The following is a 25,860-nucleotide window of genomic DNA, read 5'->3' on the forward strand; positions in this document are numbered from 1 at the left end:
GCAATAGAAGCGGTCCCATTTGGCCCAGTTTCACCTCAGGCCTCTCCAACTAGTCATTCTCAAGTCCTGGGACAGGAATCCTGTTTCCTCTCGACAGGGAATTCCAGCTAATGTCGTCAACCAGGAGGTCCCTGCACTGGTTGCTCAAGCCAACCTCGCTAGCATAGGGGAAATCCTTTCTCACACCTCAATGGAAGGTTCTGACCACCGATGCGAGCCTGACGGGTTGGGGTGCAGTGCACCTACACCACAGGGCACAGGGCAAGTGGTCCCTATTGGAAGCGACCATGCCCATCAACATCCTGGAAATTCGTTCCATCCTCCTGGCATTGAGGGCCTTCCATCACTTACTGGCAACCTCTCACATTAGAATACAATCGGACAATGCCACTACTGTGGCATATGTGAATCACCCTTGGGGGACCCGCAGTACCCGGGCGATGCGAGAAGTGTCGCACATCCTACACTAGGTGGAGGACACAGGCTCTGTTCTCTCGGCGGTCCACATTCTGGATGTGGACAACTGGGAAGCAGTCTTCCTCAGGCGACAAGGAATAGATTCGGGAGAGTGGTCTCTCCATCCCGAAATTTTTCGCCAGATCTGACATCGCTGGGGGACCCCAGATGTGGACCTAATGGCATCCCACTTCAATGCCAAGGTCTCCAACTTCATGGCTAGAACACACGATCCGCGGTTGCTCGGAGCCGACGCTCTGGTTCAGGACTGGACCCAGTTCCAGCTTCTGTACATTTTTCCACCTCTCCCCCTGTTATCCAGAGTGGTGAGGAAAATCAAGCAAGATGGAGTTCCAACCATCTTAATCGCACCGGTCTGGCCCAGACGTACATGGTACGCCGATGTCGTACAACTTTCAGCAGACGCCCCCTGGCGCCTCCCCGACTGCCCGGATCTTCTATCACAAGGCCCGTTCTACCACCAGAACTCAGGGGCTCTCAATTTGACAGCGTGGCCCTTGAAACCTGGGTTCTAACCCAGGCAGGGCTCTCGACAGACGTCATTGGGACCATGATCAGGGCACGGAAGCCAGCCTCTGCCAAGATCTATGACCGTACCTGGAAAGTTCACTTTACCTGGTGCGAATCTCGCGGCCAGACCCCATTCCCTTCTTCCCTCCCCGAACTACCTGTTTTTTTTTTCTCCCAATCGGGTCTGGAGGCCAGGCTGTCCCTGGGCTCGCCTAAGAGCCAGGTGTCAGCCCTCTCAGCGCCTTTTTTTCAAAGGCGCAGTGCTACACTCTCCTGCAGACGGCCCTTCCTGGTTTTTCACCAGGACAAGGTAGTTCTCCATACGGTCCCATCCTTCCTTCCGAAGGTTGTGTCCAACTTCCTCCTTAATGAGGAAATTTCTCTGCCTTCCCTTTGTCCGGTCCCGGTTCAAAGAGTGGAGAAGGCTCTGCATACGCTTGACCTTGTCAGGGCATTGCGTATATATGTGTCTAGGACTGCGTCCTTCCGGAGGCCTGATCCCTTTTCCTTCTTCTGGAAGGCGGCCGCAAGGGTCTGCCAGCTTCCAAAGCTACCCTTGCCAGGAAGATCACATCCACCATACAAGAGGCCTACCGCCTTAAGAATTCTCCTGTTCCAGCCGGCATTACGGCACACTCTACATGGGCGGTAGGGGCCTCCTGGCCATTCGGCACAACAAGTGTGTAAGGCGGCCATTTGGACTAGCTAACACACGCTTACTAAACACTACAGGGTTCATGCCCAGTCCTCAGCGGACGCGAGCCTGGGTAGATGTGTTCTGCAGGCGGCGGTGCCCCAAGTATAGGGGTCTGTCTGCACAATATTCGTCCATTGCTTCCCACCCAGGGATTGCTTTGGGACGTCCCATGGTCCTGTGTCCCCCAATGAGGTGACAGAGTAAAGGAGATTTTTGTGTACTCACCGTAAAATCTTTCTCTTAGCCTCTAATTGGGGGACACCGCTCCCACTCTCTTGCCCTTTTCGGGCCGTTGTTACTGTTGAGTTCTCATATTGTTCTTTGAGCTCGTACATAGTGGCCTTCTTATAGGCATGTCTATGTTATTCATGTTACATTCCTCCTACTGCTTTTGCACAAAACTGGAGAAGGCTGACGCCGTCCAGGGGTGTATACTGCAGAGGAGGAGCCACGGTTAATCTTTTTCAGATTATGCATAGTGTCGCCTCCTAGTGGACAGCAGCATAACACCCATGGTCCTGTGTCCCCCAATTAGAGGCTAAGAGAAAGAGATTTTACGGGGAGTACACAATTTTTTTTTTTTTTTTTTTTTTTTTATAAATGTTTTATGTATTATGAATTACTTAGACTGAGGGCTTTTAAGCTTTACATGACCCCCAAATTCTCCATTTTATGACATATCTGATGCTACAGTTATTCAGTCTTTATGCCTTTTCAGCTTCACATATTTACTAAATAGAATTAAAAACATACTGTATACTTTTTGTCAGTTGGAAAAAGTAGTCGACCGGCCACTTTTCAATATAGTTGAGACTACCAAATGCATGCCAACTATATATGAGGATGTAAAGGGGTTGTAAGTACCCCATTCACATGATTTTAACCACTTTGAGACGAAGCCTGTTTTTACCTTAATGACCAGGCCAATTTTTACAATTCTGACCACTGTCACTTTAAGGTCATAACTCTGGAACGCTTCAATGGATTCCGGTGTTTTCTCGTGACATATTGTACTTTGATAGCGTTAAAATTTATTTGATATGACTTGTGTTTATTTGTGAAAAAAATGGAAATTTGGCGAAAATTGTGAAAATTTCGCAATTTTCAAACTTTTAATTTTTATGCCCTTAAATCAGAGAGTCATATTGCACAAAATAGTTAATAAAAAACATTTCCCACATGTCTACTTTGTCAGCATCATTTTGGAAACATAATTTTTTTTTTTTGTGTGCAATTTCTCCTCAGTATGCCTATACCCCATATGTAAGGAAAAATCTACTGTTTGGGCGCTCGGGAGGGAAGGAGCGCCATTTGACTTTTTTTCTCCCTTCATTGGGGGACACAGGTAACCATGGGTGTATGCTGCTGTCGCTAGTAGGCTGACACTATGCAAATAAGGAAAAAATAACTCCTCCTCGTCAGTATACACCCACCGACAGGCACAAGTCAACTCCGTTTTTGCTTAGTGTCCGTAGGAGGCGGACCTGGATCTAACACCAGATCCGCTATATCTTTTTTTTTCAGGGAATTTTGTGTGTGTGTGTTTATTAATCATTTCCCTTTTTCTTTGATTCACTTCTCTGGTTAACGGGGTGCATTTTCTCACCCTGTCTTTCACATGTTATGCGACCGAGAGAGCAGTGTGGTATCACCCGCATTGCCCACTCTCGGACCCCCTGGCAGGAATTTGTGCCCTGTCACCCTTTTGGGTGTTTCAGGGTGACTGTTTGGTGGCCAGTCCTCGCCTTTTCCCCTCCTTGGGGAGGGCTGAGAGGAAGACGGTGTTTACCGGTGGTGACCTCCCCCTTCTCACAAGGGGTTGATGCTGCCTTCTGCGCCGTTTTGGATACGGCGTGGGAAGGAGGATCTTCTCTTCCAGGACCCTCTCTGTCTTCCGAGGGCTCCTGACGCGATCCTCAGCTATAAGGAGGGGACTGGATCTTCAAGCAGGTAGTTTGATCCCCCCCCCCCCCCCCTCTCCCCGCCCGCAGCGCTTGCCGCTGCAGCGCTCGTCCTTTTCGCAGTGATTTATTCAAACTTCGCGCCCTTTTGCCTTCTCAGCAGCTCTTCTCCTCGACAGATTTTTTTCCGGCAGGCGACGTCCCTTCCTTTATGGCCTAACAGCCTCTGGCTCCTTCCTAGCGCTGGGCACGCCTCCCCTTGGTCCCAGCACTGGCATTGCCCACTCTCGGGTGGGACACGCCCCTTCACACGCATCAGCCTATCAGGTCGTCGGTTTCGTTTTATATGACCGGCCACGCCCCCCTTTTATGCTCGCCTGATCCAACGGGCCAATTACAGGAAGCCTGCCATCCGTATCTCTTCAAGAGCTTCCCCACTCACCGTTCTCAGCACGTCGCGTGGCCACGAGTTCTTCCGGGTGGGGGACACCTACTGCCACCTGTTCCACGAACGCCTCCCACGGCGATTCGCACGCACCTGACCATGACTCTCACAGGGACAGACTAGAGAAAAGATCCAGGAAGAGGACTCTTCTGTCTAGCTCCTCATCCAGCTCACCGGACCACACTGCGTCATCTAGAATACCCCTCTCTACCCGTTCCCCCCCCCCCCCTCTCTTTGGGTCGGATGTAGCTTCTCAGTCGGAGTCTGACTCGGATGCAGATCAGACCTCCGGGACTCAGGATATGGTAGATAGCCTTATTTTGGCTATTATTCAAACCCTTGAACTTAAGGAGGAAGATGCGGCTACTCAGGAAGACTCCGTTTCATTCAAACGGGTGAAACGTCCCTCCAGAGTTTTTCCCAATCACAAAGAGTTTGAGAATACTACCTCTAGACACTGGGAACATCCCGGAAAACGTTTTCCAGGAAGAAAACGTCTGGACATTTTGTACCCTTTTGATTCAGATCTTGTCAGCAAATGGTCCGAATCCCCTAAAGTAGATCCACCGGTGTCAAGGTTATCCTCGCAGACAGTTCTGTCCATTCCTGATGAGGCGTCTTTCAAGGATGCTACGGACAGACAAATCGAGGCTTTAACTAAATCAGCCTTTGAGGCGTCCGGCGCCTCTCTCTGCCCCAATTTCGCCTCTTGAGTTGCGAAAGCCGTATCGGCCTGGGCCAAGATACTTTGCAGGGGCATTTTAGCTTTGCCTCCTTCTGAGGATCTAGCGGACCAGATTGCCCAAGCGGGGAAATATCTTTTAAATGCCTCTTTGGATGCGGCTGCCTGCTCCGCAAGAGCAAATAGCAACATCATTGCCATTCGCCGTGTCCTTTAGCTGAAGGCGTGGAACGCTGACCCCGCTTCTAAAAAAAAAATAAAAAAAAAAATCCCTCACTGGCCTGCTGTTCCAGGGCTCCAGGCTCTTTGGCACAAAGCTGGACCAGATTATCTCGGATGCCACTGGTGGTAAGAGCACTTCTCTACCTTAATCTAAACCTAGGTGCCCCTTCAATAAAAAGGGACCCCAATCCTTTCGCCCATTTTGGCCCTTCACTTCCTAAGGTGGTTCCTCTCAGCACGACCGTTCTTCCGCTCAAGAGGAACGACGAAAACCTTCCTTCAGGCCGACCCCTCACTGGAGGCCTAAGAGACGCTCCTCTAAACCATCCGGATGTCGCAGCCACAGATTTTCTACAAAAAATGTCGGGTCACCCCCACCTGGAAATCTGTTCACGGAGGCTTGGTTATCAGTGGTCGATAATGCCTGGGTCAGGGAGATCGTTACATCAGGCAACAAAATAGAATTTTCTTTGCCCCCAGGGAGACCTTTCTTCCTCTCCCGTCAACCCAAGCAGCCCTCCCATGTCCCAGGGCTTCTCCAGGCTGTCGCTTCCCTCCTCGCCCCAGGGGTAATCATCCTAGTTCCTTACCGCGAGCGGTTTTCGGGTTTTTACTCAAATCTGTTTGTAGTTCTGAAAAAAGTTGGCTCTCTCCGCCCGATTTTGGATCTCAAGCAGTTGAACCGCCACCTTCGCATTTGGCACTTCAAGATGGAGTCTCTGCGCTCAGTGATCGCTTCCATGGAACCGGGAGAATATCTGGCTCTGGACATTCACGATGTGTACCTACACATTCCTGTTTGTGTACAGCATCAGAGGTTCCTTCTTTTCGCGAACCAGGAGCAACATTACTAGTTCACAGCTCTCCCGTTCGGCCTGGCGTCCGCTCCCAGGGTCTTCACGAAGGTTAATGTCGGATTTGATGGCCATCCTTCATTCAAGGGGAATCCTTATAATCCCCTATCTCGACGACCTCCTGGTCAAGGGTCCGTCTCACCGGGACTTCGGCCAGAGTCTCCAGATCACTCTGGACACGCATATCCGTCTCGATTGGATAATCAACAAAGAGAAGTCGACCTTAATTCCGACCCAACGTCTTGCTCCTAGGCATGGAATTCGACACCATTCAAGCTCAGGTCTTCCTCCGAAAGGAGAAGTTCCTTTCTCTCCAACAGGGCATCAAAGCCCTAAAGCACCCTGTCCCTCTGCCTCTATGGCTCTGCATGAGATTGCTAGGGGAGATGGTCGCTTCCATGGAAGCAGTGCCTTATACTCAGTTCCACTATCGCCCTCTCCAGCTGGCCCTCCTGTCAGCCTGGGACAGGAGCCCACTTTCCCTAGATCACCCAGTTCGCCTACCTCTCAATATGAGACAGTCTCTCACTTGGTGGACGCTATCCACCTCCATTCTGCGCGGGAGGTCATTTCTCCCCCTCCGCTGGCAGGTCATCACCACCGACGTCAGTCTTCAGGGGTGGGGTGCGGTCTTTCTCCATCTCACAGCGCACGGCCGCTGGAATGCTCAAGAGACCCTTCTCCCAATCAATCTCTTGGCGATCAGGGCAATCTTCCTGGCCCTCCTCCGCTGGCAGTCCCTCCTCACGGGAAAACCGGTCCGCATTGTCGGACAACACCACGGCCGTGGCTTACATAAACCACCAGGGAGTGACTCGCAGCAAGCAGGTCATGAGGGAAGTGGCAAAAATTCTGCGGTGGGCAGAAAACCATGTTCCCGCCATATCAGCTGTCCACATTCCAGTAGTAGACAATTGGGAAGCCGACTTTCTCAGCCGTCAGGGGCTCGTGTCAGGCGAGTGGTCTCTTCACCCCACCGTCTTCAACCAAATTTGTCAGAGGTGGGGCGTTCCGGATGTCGACAAAATGGCTTCCCGAACAAACCACAAGGTTCCCCAGTACTTATCCAAGTCTTGGGACCCGATGGCCGTCGGCTGCAACGCCCTTGTGATCTCGTGGGCTCAGTTCCAGATGCCTTATCTGTTTCCACCTCTTTCATTGATTCCAAGGGTCGTTAAAAAGGTGAAGGCAGAGGGGGTTCCTGTTCTGTTGGTAGCTCCGGATTGGCCTCGGAGGGCCTGGTATGCGGAGCTAGTGAACATGCTGTCGGATGTCCGCTGGAGACTCCCAGACCGTCCGGATCTTCTATCGCAAGGGCCTCTCTTCCACCCAAATTCTCAGTCTCTGAATTTAATGGTATGGCCGTTGAGGCCGTGGTTCTAAGGGACGCAGGTTTTTCCCACAGCGTCATACAGACCATGATAAAAGCCAGGAAACCGGCATCTTCACGTACCTATCATAGATGCTGGATGGCCTTTTTCCGATGGTGCGATGACAAGTTTGTTCCCTATGGTCTTTTCCCTTCCTTCAGTCCTTGGTTTCTTTCAAATGGGTCTCCATTCGGGCCTTTCTGTGAGTACCTTAAAGGGTCATGTTTCCGCTCTGTCCATCCTCTTCCAAAGGGACCTGGCTTCCCTCCCCCAGGTAAAGACCTTTGTGATGGTGTGATATGCTATATGGGTATCATTTTTGTGTATATTTCTATTTTACTTATTTTCATGGTGGTCTCTTGTAGGATGTTATTTGCTGATGAATTGATGAATGGCTGTGGTTTCCATCTGATATCAGCCCCCACTGCACTGTATTGTTGTCTTCTCACAGGGTCAGTGAATAAACCTGTTTGCTAATATGCTAAAGACATATTGACCTAGCTTGTTGGAACAATGAGGCCATGTGCACACGTACAGTATTTTTCACGTTTTTTTTCCGCTATAAAAACGCAAAAAAAACGCTTACATATGCCTCCTATTATTTACAATGTATTCCGCATTTCTTGTGCAAATGTTGCCTTTTTTTCCCGCGAAAAAATCGCATCGCGGAAAAAAAAGCAACATGTTCATTAAATTTGCGGAATTGCGGAGACTCCGCACACTTAGGAATGCATTGATCTGCTTACTTTCCGCATGGGGCTGTGCACACCATGCGGGAAGTAAGCAGATTATGTGCGGTTGGTACCCAGGGTTGAGGAGAGGAGACTCTCCTCCACGGACTGGGCACCATATAATTGGTTAAAAAAAAAAAGAATTAAAATAAAAAAGTGATATACTCACCTTCAATGTCTTCCTGCCTCTCAGCGGTGCACGCTGCCACTTCCGTTCCTATAGATGCTCTGTGTGAAGGACCTGCGATGACGTCGCGGTCTTGTGATTGGTCGCGCGACCGCTCACGTGACCGCGACGTCATGGAAGGTCCTGCACACACACACTATCCATAGGAACGGACGCCGCTGAGGAGATCGGCTGTCTGCGGGTGAGTATAACCATTTTTTTTATTTTATTATTTTTAAACATTCTATCCTTTACTATTGATGCTGCATAGGCAGCATCTATAGTAAAAAGTTGGTCACACTTGTCAAACACTGTGTGACCAACCTGTCAGTCAGTTTTCCAAGCGATGCTACAGATCGCTTGGAAAACTTTAGCATTCTGCAAGCTAATTACGCTTGCAAAATGCTAAGAAAACGGGGAAAAACGCAAAAAAACTATGCGGATTTCTTGCAGAAAATTTCAGGTTTTCTTCAGGAAATTTCTGCAAGAAATCCTGACGTGTGCACATACCCTGAGCCCCTGCGACCTTCCCCCTCCTGACCTGTGAATGAGGAGGGGGACTTTTTAAAATATCAGGGAGGTGAGACACAGATCAGTCCTGTGTGGCATGGTAATGTGTTCACAGCACCTCAGAGAGAAAGTAGAGTATATGGACTATGTGATCCTCTGTCTGCTGGATGGTTGAACTGTTATCCTGTTAGTGAACTGCGTTCGGATTCTGGACTATTTTATCCTTTGTGTGGTGGATCGTATATGGACCTTTCGTATTTTTGCCTAAATAAAGGTCTCAGATTTTTTTACTCTACTCTAGCTCTGTTGATTGTGTGATACCGGAGAAGGACCCAGTGACAGCCTTCATTCAGGGTGTCGCTCACTTAGCGCCTCCTACCATCCTCCGGTTGAGCCATGGGATCTCAACCTTGTCCTCGGCGCCCTCCAGCGTGCGCCTTTTGAGCCAATTCAGGACATTTCCTTTTCCCTTCTTTCATAGAAAGTGGCTTTCCTTGTCGCCATCATTTCTATTAAGAGAGTCTCCGAGTTGGCGGCATTGTCCTGCCGTTCTCCATTCCTGATTCTGCACCAGGATAAAGTGGTCCTTCGGCCTGTTCCTTCCTTTCTACCAAAGGTAGTTTCGGCTTTTCACATCGAGGACATCGTCCTTCCATCCTTGTGCCCTTTCCCGGTTCATCCCTTGGAGAAATCTCTCCACAAACTGAATTTGGGGACGGCTATCCGAATCTTTCCAGAACTGCTTCTTTTCGGCAGTCCGATCCGGTTTGTCATCTCTGAAGGTCGTCGGAAGGGGCTCCCTCTAAATCCACAATTGCTCATTGGATTTGTTCTTCGGTTCTTGATGCATACCCTGTTCAAAACAAACAGCCTCCTCCGGGGGTGAGGGCTCACTCTACCCGAGCTGTGGGAGCTTCCTGGGCCGTTCGTCACCAGGCTTCAGCTTTGCAGGTTTGCAAGGCCGCAACCTGGTCGTCTCTTCACACTTTCGTAAGGTTTTACAAGGTGCATACTCAGGTTTCTGCAGACGCAGGCCTGGGTAGGAAGATACTGCAGTTGGCGGTTGCCCACCAGCCGACCCAAGTCTCCTTCTCTCTGAATATTTTTCCCACCCGTGGGACTGCTTTTGGACGTCCCATGTTACCTGTGTCCCCCAATGAAGCAAGAAAGAGGGATTTTTGGTTCTTACCGTAAAATCTCTTTCTTGGAGCCTTCATTGGGGGACACAGCACCCTCCCTTTATGTTGTACCGTGGCCAATGTGCCGTTGTTTCGGGTTGGTACATAGGTTAAGTTTGTTTATACTTGTCCTACTACTGCTTTAGCACCAACTGAGTTGACTTGTGCCTGTCGGTGGGTGTATACTGCCGAGGAGAAGTTTTTTTTTTTTTTTCTTTATTTGCATAGTGTCAAGCCTCCTAGCGACAGCAGCATACACCCATGATTACCTGGGTCCCCTAATGAAGGCTCCAAGAAAGATTTTACGGTAAGAACCAAAAATCCCTTTTTTTGAATGCAAAATATGATGGAATAACTAGCAGACACCATGTTGAGTTTGAAGAGCCCCTGATGTGCCTAAACAGTGGAACCCCCCCCCACAAGTTACACCATTTTGGAAACTAGACCCCTTATGGAACTTATGTAAATGTGTATTGAGCACCTGGCTTGAACCCCCAGGTGCTTCACAGAAGTTTATAACGTTAAGCCATGAAAATAAAAAAATCACATTTTTCCCACAAAAATCTTTTTTAGCTACATATTTTGTTATTTTGACAAGGGCAGAAGGAGAAATGGACCCTAAAGTTTGTTGTGCAATTTCTCCTGAGTTCACCGATACCCCATATGTGGTCGAAAGCTACTTATGAGGCACAGTTTAAAGCTCAGAAGGGAAGTAGCGCCATATTACAGTGGTGATGTACCCCTCACAAGTGACCCCGTTTTGGAAATTATGACCCTTTGGGAATTTATCTACAGATGTAGCGACGATTTTGACTCCTTGGGTGTTTTCCAGAAACAGGCAGCAGTGGATGTTGCCGAGTGAAAATTGCAAACTGCCGTTGTAGTGACCAGTACATTATGCCCAGCTCATGCTTCCGGAGACACACACCTCTAAATTAGGCGGGCTGTCATCACTACAGAATTTTCAAATGTGGGCACTAAGGCTATGTGCACACGCATAACATTAAGCATCCTATTAGAATGCCATTTTTGTGCACATGTTGCATTTTTTTCCGCGGCGGAATCGCATTCCGGAAAAAAACGCAGCATGTTCATTCCTTGTGCGGAATCGCAGGGATTCCGCACACATAGGAATGCATTGATCCGCTTACTTTACGCATGGGCTATGCCCCACATTATTCCAATTTATTTATTTTTTTAAAGTTGTAATTAATTTTCATTTCATTAAAGTTTTTTTTCCAAAAATTGCACTGTTTGCCTTTTCTAGCATTTTTGTTGCACAGTCCATTGCTGGCTGCAGAATAGGTTAACGGAAAATCCTTCAGTGAGCTCAGACTGACAGTAATTCTTAACGGTCTTCTTTATTTTTATTAAGCTTTTCTCAGCTAATTTATGATCACTGATCTCTTTAAGGCTGTGTGCACACGTTCAGGATTTTTCGTGTTTTTTTTCGCTATAAAAATGCCATAAAACTACGAAAAAAACGCATACATTAAGCATCCTTTTATTAGAATGCAATCCGCAATTTTTGTGCACATGTTCGGTTTTTCTCCACGGCGGAATCGCATTCCGGAAAAAAAGGCAGCATGTTCATTCTTTGTGCGGAATCGCGGGGATTCCGCACAGATAGGAATGCATTGATCCGCTTACTTTCTGCATGTGGCTATGCCCACCATGCGGGAAATAAGCAGATCATGTGCGGTTGGTACCCAGGGTGGAGGAGAGGAGACTCTCCTACAGGTCCTTCGAACCATATAATTGTTAAAAAATAAATAATAAATAGTGATATTCTCACCTTCCGGCGTCCCTCGCAGCATTCCCGCTTTTCGCGATGCTTCTGTTCCCCGTGTTGTTTGCGGCAATGACCTGTGATGACGTAGCAGTTTTGCATGATGCTACGTCATCTGAGGTCATTGCCGCTAGGCATTATTGTGAACGGGAGCATCGTGAGGAGCCGGAAGACTGCCGGGGACGCCGGAAGGTGAGAATATCACGATTTATTATTTTTTAAAATTATTTTTAACATTAGATCTTTTTACTATTGATGCTGCATAGGCAGTATCAATAGTAAAAAGTTGGTCACACTTATCAAACACTATGTTTGACAAGTGTGACCAACCTGTCAATCAGTTTTCCAAGCGATGCTACAGATCGCTTGGAAAACGCTAGCATTCTGCAAGCTAATTACGCTTGTAAAACGCTAGTGTTTAGTGGGAAAACGCATGCCAATTCCACATGCATTTTACCCCTGTCACAGTTGCGGAATTGCCTCAGAAATTTCCGCGGCAATTCTGGACGTGTGCACATGGCCTAAATGTGGTTTAGGCACACTGGGGCTTAGAAGGGAGGGAAGCATTTGGATTTGGGAGCAGAGAATTTGCTTTTTTTTTTGCGGATGAGGAGCCATTTCGCTTTTCCAGAGCCTTTGTGCTACCAGTAACGTGGAAGCCCTATATATGTCTGTTAACAGATGACAGATCTGAGTGGGGGACTTGCTTTTTTTTGTGGATTGAGTGGAAGCTTTTATTGGGAACAGTGCCTCCATCTGCCTCATTATAGAGAATCTTCTGCCAGAGGTTCCGTCTGAATCACATATTTCAGACATTAACATGGAAACCCTCAGCGAAGAAGGCAGGATAAATGTGCTCCAAGCCTTACTGTGATATTTGGGAGGCAGAATGAAAAAAATCAACAGCATGTGAAGCATTGGTTTTATTTTTTTATGCCTTTCCTTGTTTGGTATAAGTGATTAGGTGACTTTATTCTTCGGGTCGGTGCGATTACAGCGATACCAGGGTTTTTAATCTTTGGCTGCTGTCACACACAAGACGCTTTTTATTACAAAAACTAGTGTTTGCATCACCATATTTTGAGAGATACAATATTTTCATTTCTCTATCGCCTCATTGGGGGACACAGGAACCATGGGGTGTATGCTGCTGCCACTAGGAGGCTGACACTATGCACAAAAAAAGTTAGCTCCTTCCCTGGAGTGTGCACCCCACCGACTGGCATTATGAGCTTCAGTTTAGCTTGGTGTCAGTAGAAGGTGGACACGGGTCTTTCATTAGACCCTTATCTACCTCAATGTGCGTCATTTTTCTTCCAGGTTTTCCGGAGGGATTCAGTGTGAACAGTCACAACTGTAATCCCACACTATGGACTATGAGTACAGCGTGTACTGCCACCCTGTATCCTCATAGATCCGACAGCAGGACCAAGACCCTAGCACACAAGCATGCTTAGAAGTTCAGTCCTAGCTCCGTCCCCCACCCACTCGCCCACCAGAGCCTGTCGGTTGCGGAGACGAGGACGTCCATCACCAGCTCCCTGGACGTCTGATACCTTCTCCGGTTTGAGGTTAGTAACGGATGGCCTAGGATGTTTTAGGTGAGTATTTCATCTACCCCTACCCTCAGGTGCCTTTTGGTCCCTCCTCGAATCCGGGGCATTCAGTGGGAGGTCCCTTGTGATTCTTGTTTCGCGGGGTGCGCGGGCTTTTTCCATCCTGCCTTTTGGCCTGGTCGGCTTTTTCCGTTCTTTTTGGCCGCGGGCGGGAATGCGGTCTACGGACGGTGGGTGGACACATGGGGAGGGGGTCATCGCTCCATTCGCACGGCGGCCTTTCTGGCGACCGCGCTGTCTCTTTTCAGGCGGCCACGCAGTCTTCTGGGCCCGTCACGGTGGCTTTGTGGGCGGCTGCGCTGCTTTTCCTGCGGCCGCACTGTCTCTGTCCCGGCGCTGCAGTCGGCCGTGCCGCTTTTCCCGGCAGCTGCACGCTTTCCGGCGCCGTGGCCCTCTCCGGCTTGTGCCGGGGCCTACTTCTAGCGCCACGACTCCGCCCACTTCCTTGTTCCTTGGGCAGGTTTTTCTCCTGCCCGACTATCTCCTCCTCGGCGAGCTCCGCCCACCGGCACCATATTGGTGCTCCTGCCTGGCAGTTAGCTCTGCCCATCTCCTCCTGTGCCGCTGGCACAGGAGGAGGATTTCTTTTTGGCGCCAGGAACGTCTTGCTCTGCCCTCTCCAAGAGCGCAAATCCTGGCGTCCTCATCCCTTCCGGTCGCCATCTCCTCCCTGCTTCTGTCAGGCCTGCAGTAGGCTCCGGACTGGAGAGTGTCCCAGAAGTCTTCCCTGACTGCCTGTACCCCTGCTTGAAGGACCCTCGTTTCTGAAGAGCACCTTCAAATCCGTGCAGCCCTCCATCTGGACAACCCTTTGCCTGCCGTGAGTAGCTCTGCTCTGCAGACTGACAATCTCCCCTGCCTTCCTGTCCCCCAACCTTCTGGCATTCTTCATGGGCTCGTTATGTCTAATTCTAAGGCAGGTCGCTCTCGTCCTTCTACTTCTTCCTCTGCTTTGGTCAAACACTTTGCGTGTTCATCTTGTAACTGCAAACTTCCCTCAGGTCAGTCCTCTCCCCTCTGTCAGGCCTGCAGCATCCCCATTATGCCCACCGCCCAGGTTTCCCCTGCTGCTCCGCTTGAGAGCGAAGTCTCCACCCCAGGCTGGGCTTCCTCTCTGTCACAATCGGTAGCGGATCTAACGCGGGTTTCCCAGACTCTTATGTCCGTGCTTGATCGGTTGCCCCTGCAGGCTCCCGCTGTTGCCAGTGGGTCGCAAGAAGCTCCGTCCGAGACTTCCAATATAGGCCGCAAAAGATCCCGACAGGAACGCCGGTTTGAGTCCTCTTCCCGTTCCATCTCACCTCATGGTCCTTCTCTGCGGTCGACTTCTCCCTGCTCCTCCTCCCCTGAGTAAGGCGAGGCGTTCTCAGACGCGCCTTCGGAGTATAACTTGGAGCTGGACTTGAACCAAATCGCTCGCTAGCATGAGGGATACAGTTCAGAGTCTCATTGGAGCGGTCAACAAGACCTGTGGCATCAAAGATTCCTCTACGGCAGGTCAGGCGGTTTCGTTTAGACGGTCTAAACCACCCCCCAAGGTTTTCGCTCCTCATCCTGAATTTGATGAGCTTCTGGCCAGAGAAAGAGAGAATCCGACCAGCATGACTCTCGTCTAGACCCCAGCCCATTTCCCAGGCTGGGCGGCCGTCTCCTCTTCTTCAGGGACGTCTGGATCTCCTCAGTAGAGGACGCATGGGTCAGGGAAGTTGTATCCTCTGGATACAAAATAGAGTTCATTTCACGGCCCCGGGATTTTTTTTCGAAACCCGACCTCCAAGAGATCCCGCTCTGGTTCCGGGTTTCTTTGCAGCCATCGCTTCCCTCCTCAAATGTGGGGTAATCGTTCCCGTCCCAGAAAAAGAACGGTTCACAGGTTTCTATTCGAATTTTTTTGTGGTACCGAAAAGACGGCAAGGTTCGTCCCATTCTAGATCTAAAATTGCTGAACAAGAGGGTTCGTCTGAGACACTTCAGGATGGAATCCCTTTGTTCAGTAATTGCTTCAATGGAGGCTCAGGAATTCCTCTGCTCCATAGACATCCTGGACGCCTATCTCCATGTTCTGATCTTCCCGGGACTTCACAGATTCCTGCATTTTGCAGTACATCAGGAGCATTTTCAGTTTGTCGCCCTGCCTCTCGGTCTCGCAACCGCCCCCAGGGTTTTTACGAAGATTGTGGCAGCGCTGATAGCCATCTTGAGGGTCAGAGGCCTGGTTCTTTTTCCGTACCTCGACGACATCCTCATCAAGTCTCCGTCTTTTTCTCAGGCTCACGAAAGTCTGTCCATCGTCCTCGACACTCTAGCCCGTTTCGGGTGGCTTGTCAACCGGAAGAAGGTCTGCCTTAGTCCTTCTCAGCGCCTCTTTTTTCTGGGCATGCTCTTCGACACTCGTCAGACCAGAGTCTTCCTTCCCAAGGACAAGAGATCCATCCTTCGTCGGGAAGTTCGCTTGCTCCAGGGCCCTCGACTTCCCTCCTTCCGATTGGCCATGAAGGTCCTGGGAAGGATGGTTACCACATTGGAAGCGATTCCCTTTACCCAATTCCATTCAAGACCCCTTCAGCAAGCTATTCTCTCAAGGTGGGACAGGTCTGTCCTTTCTCTGGATCGCCCGATTCTGTTTTCTCCCAGGGTCAAACGGTCCCTCAACTGGTGGCTGACGTCGCCTCTCCCAGGGCAAGTCCTTCCTTCCAGTTCACTGGCAGGTGGTGACGACGGACGCCAGCCTGCTCGGCTGGGGTGCTGTGTTTCGCCACCTGACTGTTCAGGGTCGTTGGTCGGAGCAGGAGTCAGCTCTGCCGATCAATGTCCTCGAGATTTGGGCCATCTTTCTGTCCCTTCTTCACTGGGAAAGGATTCTCAGGGGTCTGCCAATTCGAATCCAGATGGACAATGCCACAGCAGTGGCATATGTCAACCACCAGGGGGGGACTTGGAGCTCTCTGGCCTTGGCCGAAGTATCCAAGATCCTCCTTTAGGCATAGACAGCGGTTTCGGTGATATCCGCGGTGCATATCCCCGGTGTGGACAATTGGGCCGCCAACTTCCTCAGTCGCGAGGGTCTCGCGGCAGAGGAATGGTCCTTGCATCAAGAGGTCTTCCATCAGATCTGTCTTCGATGGGGGACTCCAGATGTGGACCTCACGGCATCCCGAATGAACAAGGAAGGTCCCTCTGTTCCTCTCCAGGTCCCGCGATCTGTTCGCAGTGGGCGCCGACGCTCTCGCCATTCCTTGGTCGCAGTTCCTGCTCCTCTATCTGTTTCCACCCCTGCATTTGCTTCCCAAGCTGTTGAAAAAGATCAAGGCTGAAGGGGTGCCGGTCATTCTGATCGCTCCGGATTGGACCAGGAGATCTTGGTTTGCGGAGATCGTCAATCTTCTCGCGGACACCGCCTGGCGGCCTCCAGACAGACCCGATCTGCTGTCTCAGGGTCTGATCTGGCACCCGAATTCTCGGTCGCTCAGTTTGACGGCATGGCTGTTGAGACCGCAGTTCTAAGAGCAGGGGTGTCAAACTGCATTCCTCGAGGACCGCAAACCATGCGTGTTTTCAAGATTTCCTTAGCTTTGCACAAGGTGCTGTAATCATTGTGTGTAGGTGATTAAATTATCACCTGTGCAGTACAAGGAAATCCTGAAAACATGACCTGTTTGCAGCCCTTGAGGAATGCAGTTTGACACCCCTGCTAAGAGTGTCCGGCCTTTCGGATCGGGTGATTCACACCATCATCCAGGCTAGGAAGCCCTCATCATCCAGTATCTACTATCGTACCTGGAAGGCTTACTTCCGTTGGTGCGAGTCCAACCACGTTTCACCTAGGTCCTTTTTCCCTTCCTTCCATTTTGGCCTTCCTTCAGGCAGGACTGGATTCGGGCCTCGCTCTTAGTTCCCTAAAGGGCCAGGTTTCTGCGCTCTCCATCCTTTTTCAGAGGACGCTATCTTCTCGGCCACAAGTCAAGACCTTCCTTCAGGGAGTAGCCCATGCTGTCCCTCCGTACAGGGCTCCCGTGGATTCATGGGATTTGAATCTTGTGCTGGAGGTTCTGAGCGGTACCCCTTTGAGCCTGCCAGGGAGGTTTCCCTGTCAGTTCTATCCTGGAAGGTCGCCTTTCTTGTGACCATCACCTCTATCCGGCGCGTTTCCGAGATGGCGGCCCTTTCTTGACGACCTCCTTTCTTGGTTATCCACCAGGATAAGGTGGACCTGAGGCCTCCGCCTTCTTTCCTAAGGTGGTTTCCTCCTTCCACCTCAACGAGGACATCTTTCTACCTTCCTTTTGTCCAGCTCCGACTCATCTGGAGTGATCCTTGAACAAGCTGGACCTCGTCAGGGCGGTGAAGGTCTACCTGGCTAGAATGGCCGCTTTCCGGAAGACGGATTCTCTTTTCGTCATTCCTGATGGCACGCGTAGAGGCCTGTCGGCCTCCAAGGTGACTATTGCTCTCTGGATCAGAATGGCAATTTGGGAGGCTTACCGGGTCAATAACAGAGTGCCCTCTCCCGGGATTAAGGCTCACTCTACCCGGGCAGTCGGTGCCTCCTGGGCGGTGCACCACAGGGCTTCCACAGCTTTGCAAAGCGGCCACCTGGTCTTCCATCTACATGTTCGCCAAATTTTACAAGGTCTATACCTACGCTTTGGCGGACGCCATCCTAGGCAGAAGGATCGTGCAGGCGGCAGTGGTGAGTCCCCTGCCCCTGATGGAAGTCTGTTTTTCCCACCCCAGGGACTGCTTTGGGACGTCCCATGGTTCCTGTGTCCCCCAATGAGGCGATAGAGAAAACAGGATTTTTGGTTGCTTACCGTAAAATCTGTTTCTCAGAGCCTTCATTGGGGGACACAGCACTATCCCATGTTATTCAGTTTGTTGTTCTGTGTTCTGTAACTGTTCTCATGTTTACAGTTCTCATGTTTGTGGTTGTTATTTCAACCTTATTGTTTTTCTCCTACTGCTTTCTCACTAACTGAAGCTCATAATGCCAGTCGGTGGGGTGTACACTGTGGAGGAGGAGCTAACTTTTTTTTGTGCATAGTGTCAGCCTCCTAGTGGCAGCAGCATACACCCCATGGTTCTTGTGTCCCCCAATAAAGGCTCCGAGAAACAGATTTTACTCTAAGCAACAAAAAATCCTGTTATTTCGGCCGACAGTCATGTGAGGTCTTGTTTTTTGCTGGACGAGCTGAAGTATTTATTGGTACTATTTTCGGTCACATGACATTGTTTGATTGTTTTCTATTACAGAACAAAAAACAACAATTCAGGAATTGCTTCTTTTTTCTTCTTCTTTATATACTTGAGTATAAGCCGAGACTTTCAGCTCATTTTTTTAGGCTGAAATTGCCCCCCTCGGCTTATTCGAGTCATACCCAGGGGTTGGTAGGGGAGGGGGAGCGGCAGCTGTCCAATCATACTCACCTTCTCCTGGTGCGGTGTCCCTGGTTCTACGGCGCCGGTAGCTTCATCCTGTATTGAGCGGTCACATGGTACCGCTCATTACAGTAATGAATATGGACCCCACTCCTCTCCCATAGGGGTGGAGCCGCATATTCATTACTGTAATGAGCCGTACCATGTGACCGCTCAATACAGGAAGAAGCTGCTGGCGCCGGAGAACCAGGGACACCGCACCAGGAGCAGGTGAGTATAATGCATTGCGCGATATTCACCTGCTCCACGTTCCACTGTCGGTGCTGCTGCGTCTTCCCGGTCCTCTGCAGTAACGCTCAGGTCAGAGGGGCGCGGTGACATGATTACTGTGCACGCCGCCCTCTGTCTGAACAGTCAGTGCAGAGGACACGGAAGAAACAGCGGCACCCGTCTGTGGAATGCGGAGCAGGTGAATATATCAAGTCAGGGGGCCTGAGAGGTGAGTATGTCTTTTTTTTTTTTTTTTAATCGCAGCAACAGCATATGGGGCAAATGTCTGTATGGAGCATCTTATGGGGCCATGTGCAGCATTATATGGGGCAAATATCTGTATGGGGCCATGTGCAGCATTATATGGGGCAAATATCTGTATGGGGCCATGTGCAGCATTATATGGGGCAAATATCTGTATGGGGCCATGTGCAGCATTATATGGGGCAAATATCCCAGTTTTTTGTAGCAAAGTTAGGGGTCTCGGCTTATACTCGGGTCGGCTTATACTCGAGTATATGCGGTACCTTTCTGCATGTGGTAAAGCTGGTAAGACCGCTTTATTGTTCAGGTCAGTACGATTACAGCGATACCCACTTTATATCTTTTTTAATGTTTTGGCGCTTTTACATAATAAAAACTATTTTATAGAAAAAAAATAATTTTTCCATTACTTTATTCTGAGAGCTATAACTTTTTTTTATTTTCTGCTGATGGAGCAGTATAGCGGCTTGTATTAGCGGGACAAGATGACTTTTTCAGCAGTACCGTATTTAGATACATCTGTCTTTTTTAACACTTTTTATAGCACTTTTTGTTCGGCGCTATAATGATACAGCATTTTTTGCCTCTTTTTTTTTAATTTTTTTATTTTTTTATATGGTGCTCACTGAAGGGGTAAACTAGGGGACAGTGCTATAGAGCAGGTCGTTATGGACGTGGCAATACCAAATATTTGTACTTCTATTTTTTTTTTGTTTACATAAACGTATTTATTGGTAAAATATTTTATTTTTTTTCTTTGGGGATTTTAAAAAATATATATTTTTGCTCATTATATTTTTTTAAAACTTTTTTACGTTATCCCAGGATGGGACATCACTATATAATGTCAGATCGCTGATCTGATACTTGACACTGCTGAGTATCAGATCAGCGATCTGACAGCCAGGGAAGGAGGCATGCCAGTGCCTGCTCTCAGCAGGCGCTGACAAGCCACCTCCCTACAGGACCCTGAAGGACCCTGCGGCCATCTTGGTGCTGGGGTCTCCAATGAGAACATCAGAACAACGCGATCGCTCGCATTGTTCTGAGGGAAGCGCACAAAATGCCCCCTTCCCTGCGCGATGCTTCTCTATGCCGCTGTCACTACTGACAGCGGCATCAGAGGGGTTAAATGCCCACCATCGGTGCTAGCACCGATCATGGGTATTGCTACAGGGTGTCAGCTGTCACATACAGCTGACACCTGCACGCGATTGCCGCGGCGCCCAGTGTCAGGCCGCGGTGATAGCGGCGCCGTACTAGTACTGCTCTGGGCACAAATGCACCTCCTGCAGAGGAGTACTAGTACGGCGCATGTCGCGAAGGGGTTAAAGATAATGGGCATAGTTTTTAAGGCCAAACCAGTTTCCCTTTAAATGTGATGCACATCATATAAGGGTACCGTCACACAGTGGCATTTTGATCGCTACAACGGCACGATTCGTGACGTTCCAGCGATATAGTTACGATCTCGCAGTGTCTGACACGCTCCTGCGATCAGGGACCCCGCTGAGAATCATACGTCGTAGCAGATCGTTTGAAACTTTCTTTCGTCGTCTAGTGTCCCGCTGTGGCGGCATGATCGCATGGTGTAACAAAGGTGTGCACGATATTGTATACGATGTGCGCATAGTAACCAACAGCTTCTACATCGCACATACGTCATGAAATTATCGCTCCAGCGTCGTACATTGCAAAGTGTGACAGCAGTCTACGACGCTGGAGCGATATTGTTATGATGCTGGAGCGTCACGGATCGTGCCGTCGTAGCGATCAAAATGCCACTGTGTGACGGTACCCTAAGGCTCTGTTCACATGTGCAGTATCAGGAAATAACTGGATCTGTTACAAACAGAACAAAACTGTAAGCAAAATGAAAACCAAAGTTTGTTTTTTAACAGATCCATCTTGATCTGACTTATCTACTTTTTGTTCTTTTTTGTTTTGTTTTGTTTTTACTAGTTGTAACTCTGAACCCCTCTAGTGTTCTGGCCATATCCAGTCCTAAAAAATGGATCTGTTAATGGATGACATGACCGATCACCACCTATTATGATCTGATACCCATAAGACTTCAGTGATTAAAAAAAAATATGTATGCAAATCCAGTTCCTGGCCTTTTCCTGGGCCAGACTAAAAGTTATGCACACTGGTTTTTTGATCCAGCTTAGAGCAGATAGTGGCTCAATTGCAGTAAAATGGGAGACAATCTGGATATTCCTTTGGATGGATTCAGTGCAGCATCATTTTGTTATCCCAAAACGGATCCAAAAAAGAGAATATAGTGGGCATGTAATCAGAGCCTGAAAAAGGTTTTGGTGCAAATTAAGACCCCACACATCTGCCTGTAATTGGAGGGGTAAATGGATATTCATCGATTAGTGTGGAGCGCTTGAGCCGCCTGCATTTGGGGCTGTTGTAGTGTTATACTTTAGTGCTGTCAGTCGTGTCCACCTGCTCTTGTAAATATATTCATGTACTTCTCCATACTTTTTTCCCCGTTTGTAGGAAAGTAACTTATTCAGTTATCTCAGCGGTGGCTCCTCTTTTGCTGTACGTCCTGGATGGACAGGCGCCTATACAAAGAGCTTACAGCAAATTTCTTACTGTGAAAATTCAACCAAACCTCAGGTATGAAGATTATTATCAGAGCCTAAATGTAGATTTCGTACCCAAGCTTCTGGTTAGTTTTACCCTTTCTTTTAAGGTTCTCGTCACTTCTATATTGGGGGTTCCGCTCAGATCATGCAGTGCAGATTGCTGTGGTGCAGACGACCGTGCATCCTCTCATCCAAGTGAAGCTGGTCGATAGGAAACGACACTCTGGTCATAGCTTGATCTGATTCTCTTGGTTGAGGAGAAGATAGAAAAAAATGTCTCGCTCTTATCCATCTTCTCAGTCCTTGAAAATAATACTGCAGTCAGATGTCATCCGAGTGCAGTCAAATGGTTTCCATGCACTCATGGACTTGCATGGCTGAGTGTGATCCGAATATCAAATCAAACTCGAGCGTGCAGAATTTTTTTTTTTTTTCTTCTGACAAATTTTGTCCAAGTTAAAAATCTGACATATACACAGCACCATAGAATAACATTGGTCTTTGGGCGATTCATCATTTTGTCAGATCACACTCTGACTGAAAATATGCTCCTCAGCGCCTTTCCTTGAGGTCAGATAGCATGCCATAAACTCAATGAACCCAATTTAAAGAGTTCATCATGCTAATCTGACTTTGCCGGCATCTCTGTCTTGCTTCTATGATGGAGCAAAACGGAATTTAGGAATGCAGATATGTAAAAGTTAGCCAGTGCCTCTGTCTGGCTGTTCTGTCTTCATGATACTTCACAGTGGGGACAGTTAATAAAGAAATATCTGAGCTTAGCAGCTGCTTCAAGTCGCTGCCTGCCATATTCAGTAATATCCAGTCTCAAATAAGTGTCCACGGGCATGTAACTGTCAGCGCTACTTAGTGACTTTACAGACTATCCCCATTATAAGGGCTTGTGCACATGACTGTATTTTCGGTTTGAGTGTGATCGACAAAACTTTGGATTGGACTATGACCAATGTTATATTTTACACTTTGCACCAAATAGTGGGTCGGATACCGAAGAGATCCATATAAAAAAATAACTTTATTTATTATAAGTTAAAAGATGATAAAAAAGCAGAGAAGTCACAATAGCGGACGCTTGGAGGTGGCACTCAGAATAACTAAAATATATTCCGTATACTCACTAATAAATTTGTAATGGTTTCAATATGCCTTAAGGAGCAACCGAAAAAATAGGATAAGACAGGTAATACATCTTTAAGATAATGTACTCACTAGCTCGACACATGGTACAAAGAGTTAAATTATAAAAGTCCTAAACTCACAGCTGTATTATATGTAAACTCAGGTGCTGCCCTCATGCATTGCTGTTTGTCACTTGTGAGAATAAATCAATAGACTGCAACACCTAACTTTGTGTGGCGTTAGTACTGACAGGAAGAATGTGGAAAAATACATGGTGATAAAGTGCAAAGTGATTTGCTCAATTTACCTGATTGCGATCAGTCTGTAAAGGCTCCACTGAGGTTACCTCCACGTCCCCTCACCCCCCCCCCCCCCCCCGGAAGAAGCTGGCGGCACAACGCACGTCGGGGTGAGGGAACGCTGAGGAGAAGGCACACTGGAGTCTGCTATTCAGACCATACCTTTATTTCATTTTTATTTTTCAACCTTTTACTTTTTAAACCTTTTTCCACGAGGAAGACTGGGGCGACGGACCCTTTCAAGGGGCCAATCTCCCCCAACCAACAACAAGCGAGCATGGCGAGTGTCTCCTTCCCGTATCCTCTACTGCGACGTGGGATGCCATGCCTGAGCTATACTAGGGGCGACTGTTCCCTTCAGGGCGCCGATCTCCCAGCACAGCAACAGACGGGAACATGGAGTGTTGCCTCCATATACCCCCTTCTGAGCCAGGCTACAGCCGGACACAGTCTTGTAAAATCCTAGGGTAGTGAACTCTTCGGATACACAGAGGCACCTATGGCGTCCATGCTGCTCAAGCTGCACCACCACTGAGGGAACAGCGGTGCTGCAAGGAGCTGGACGGTCCCTCTCCACCTCGCCTCTAAAAGGGGATGATGGATGGAGGGTTCCTGCACCGTCTGCATCGCAACCCTTACCTGCAAGCAGAGTGCCGGCTCTGCCTTCCCTCCAGCGGTAAATTTGGGATCCCGGGGGACTCCTACAGCGCGATCCTCGGGATCTTTTTTACGACCGGGAATTCTCTCCCCGGCGGCGATAGTTGGGGGGGCCCTACAGCCGTCGCAGCCCTTTTTTCCGGTCGTGTGCTGGTAATTTAGTTCCCAGCTTCGGCCCGCGCTAGGCCGCAAGCCGGTAACTCCGCCGTGCTCCTGCACTGGTGGCGCCGAAAAATTGCCGGTAACTGTTCCGGTAGGCGCTGAGAAATTTAGTCCCCGGCTTGTGGCCTGCGCTAGGCCAAAACCCAGAGGCGCTGCCCACACGATGACTTGTTCCGACGGCCCCTCCCACGATCCTGGTTTCTCGTTTAGGAAGAGATGCGCGTTTTGTATTTTCGGGGGCCATCTTCCTGCCCCCCTCTTCCGCTTCCGGAACTGTACACCCGGAATCTTCCCCCCCCCCCCCCCCCTTGCCTGCAGATCCTGTTTTGAGCACTAGTCTGCAGGGGACGGGCTGGAACTTGCCCCCAGGATCAGGGCCCAGATATGGGCACGGGATCTGAGACTCATCTGCTCAGGGTAAGGGTCCAAAGGATATCTCTTGGGCTGGGAATGGGGAAGACTTCTTTAAGTTTTTCCGCCAGCCCAGGCGAGGAAGGGTAACGCAAGTGATACAGACGGACTCAGCGCAGTACTGGAAGGACAGACCCTTAACTAGGAAGTGGCAGTCAACAGCCCGAATGACAATGGATGCCAGTAACGCCACCTTTTCCCATTGACTTAATGACCGAATGGAGGGACTTCATCCGAAAACGGCAGGTCTTCACAAACTTGTTAGAAGTTTGAGGTCCAGGATCAGTCAAACTTTTCTCGTCCTTTTGCGTGGGGAACGTAAGCGACCACTCTGGTAAGAGTTTGATGTCAGCGGCTTTTTGGATGCAGAGTCTGCTTTCCATCCTCTGAGTCACAATGCCCTTCTGAATGTAACGGCATTTGCTGCTGACAGCGCCGCACAACTAGCCGCGTCCAAAGATGCGTGGACTATGTAGTCTCCCGCTCTAGAGATTTGATTGGCCAGCTCTACTGTCTCCGCTGAATCGAAGTAGTTAAGGTCTCCGATCAGAAGCCCATTACTTTAGCAACCCATGAAGGGTAGAAGGGTTACCCAGAGAAAACTGCAGGGCGGTAGAATGCGCAGGCCAGGATAAATTATCTCTTGCTGTTGCTGCTGTCTTTGGATGTGGAGGGTTAAAGTGATGAAGGGACCGTCCGCCTCCTTGCATCATTCGCTAAGTAGTGGTGATACAGTGGGGGCTGCTCGGGCGCCAAAAGGAGTGCCTCTGTACATCCACAGATTTCAGGCCCCCGCGTTAACAGGGCTAGTTGTCCATCATTAGGTCTGGCTGCAGAAGAGGATGTGAAGGGTTAAACTAAGAATAATTAAAGCAGGCTTCATTTTGTGCTTTTCGACTCCATCTTGCTGTTTTGAGATAAATTTTTGTTACTAAGTAAAAATTCATAGTTGTTATGAGACCTTGATTATTCCTGCCCGAACAAAATGACACTGAGGGTGTATTGTTCTACGGGACCTTGACGTACGAGCTGTTCCTGCATTCTTATAGGTTAAGAACTGTGAGCGTGTTCTAATGTTGATTGGTTCAAGTGTAACTTGTTAAGATTATGAAAAGTGCGACACAACAAACGGGGCTCAGATCTGCTCGATCCCCCCAAACAGAGACACGCGTCTCCGTCTGGTTATTCTCAATTGCCGGCAACGTCCTGTGGATCAATTTGAAAATCACTGTCAACCGTGAAGGGTAACTTTAGATCCTCCCTCAACAAGGATACATGGAGGCGACACCCCATGTGCTCATCTGTTGATGGTATGAGGAGATCGGTGCCCTTTAAGGGACCCACAACCTCTAAAAAACAGCCCAGGCATGGCATCTACATCGAAAGAGAGGATATATGGGGGCGCCACTCAATGCACTTGAATGTTGATGGTGTGGGGAGATCGGTGCCCTTTAAGGGACCCGTCGCCCCTGAAAATCAGCCCAGGTATGGCATCCTATGCAATGCATCGCTTATCCAGACACTCCCTGTCCT

The 25,860-nt window shown here is 49.1% G+C and overlaps 1 protein-coding gene across 2 annotated transcripts in view; it reads left to right on the top strand.

Annotated features, from left to right (window-relative positions):
* Positions 1-25,860, top strand: part of TMEM87A (transmembrane protein 87A) — a 142,286-nt gene that overhangs the window by 16,504 nt on the left and 99,922 nt on the right. For both annotated transcript variants that reach the window (XM_069730597.1, XM_069730605.1), the window contains exon 4: positions 21,567-21,689. In XM_069730597.1, the coding sequence (XP_069586698.1) occupies positions 21,567-21,689 (123 nt within the window). The remainder of the gene's footprint in view (positions 1-21,566; positions 21,690-25,860) is intronic.

Source organism: Ranitomeya imitator, chromosome 1, assembly GCF_032444005.1.
Source record: "Ranitomeya imitator isolate aRanImi1 chromosome 1, aRanImi1.pri, whole genome shotgun sequence".
Lineage (NCBI taxonomy): Eukaryota > Metazoa > Chordata > Amphibia > Anura > Dendrobatidae > Ranitomeya > Ranitomeya imitator.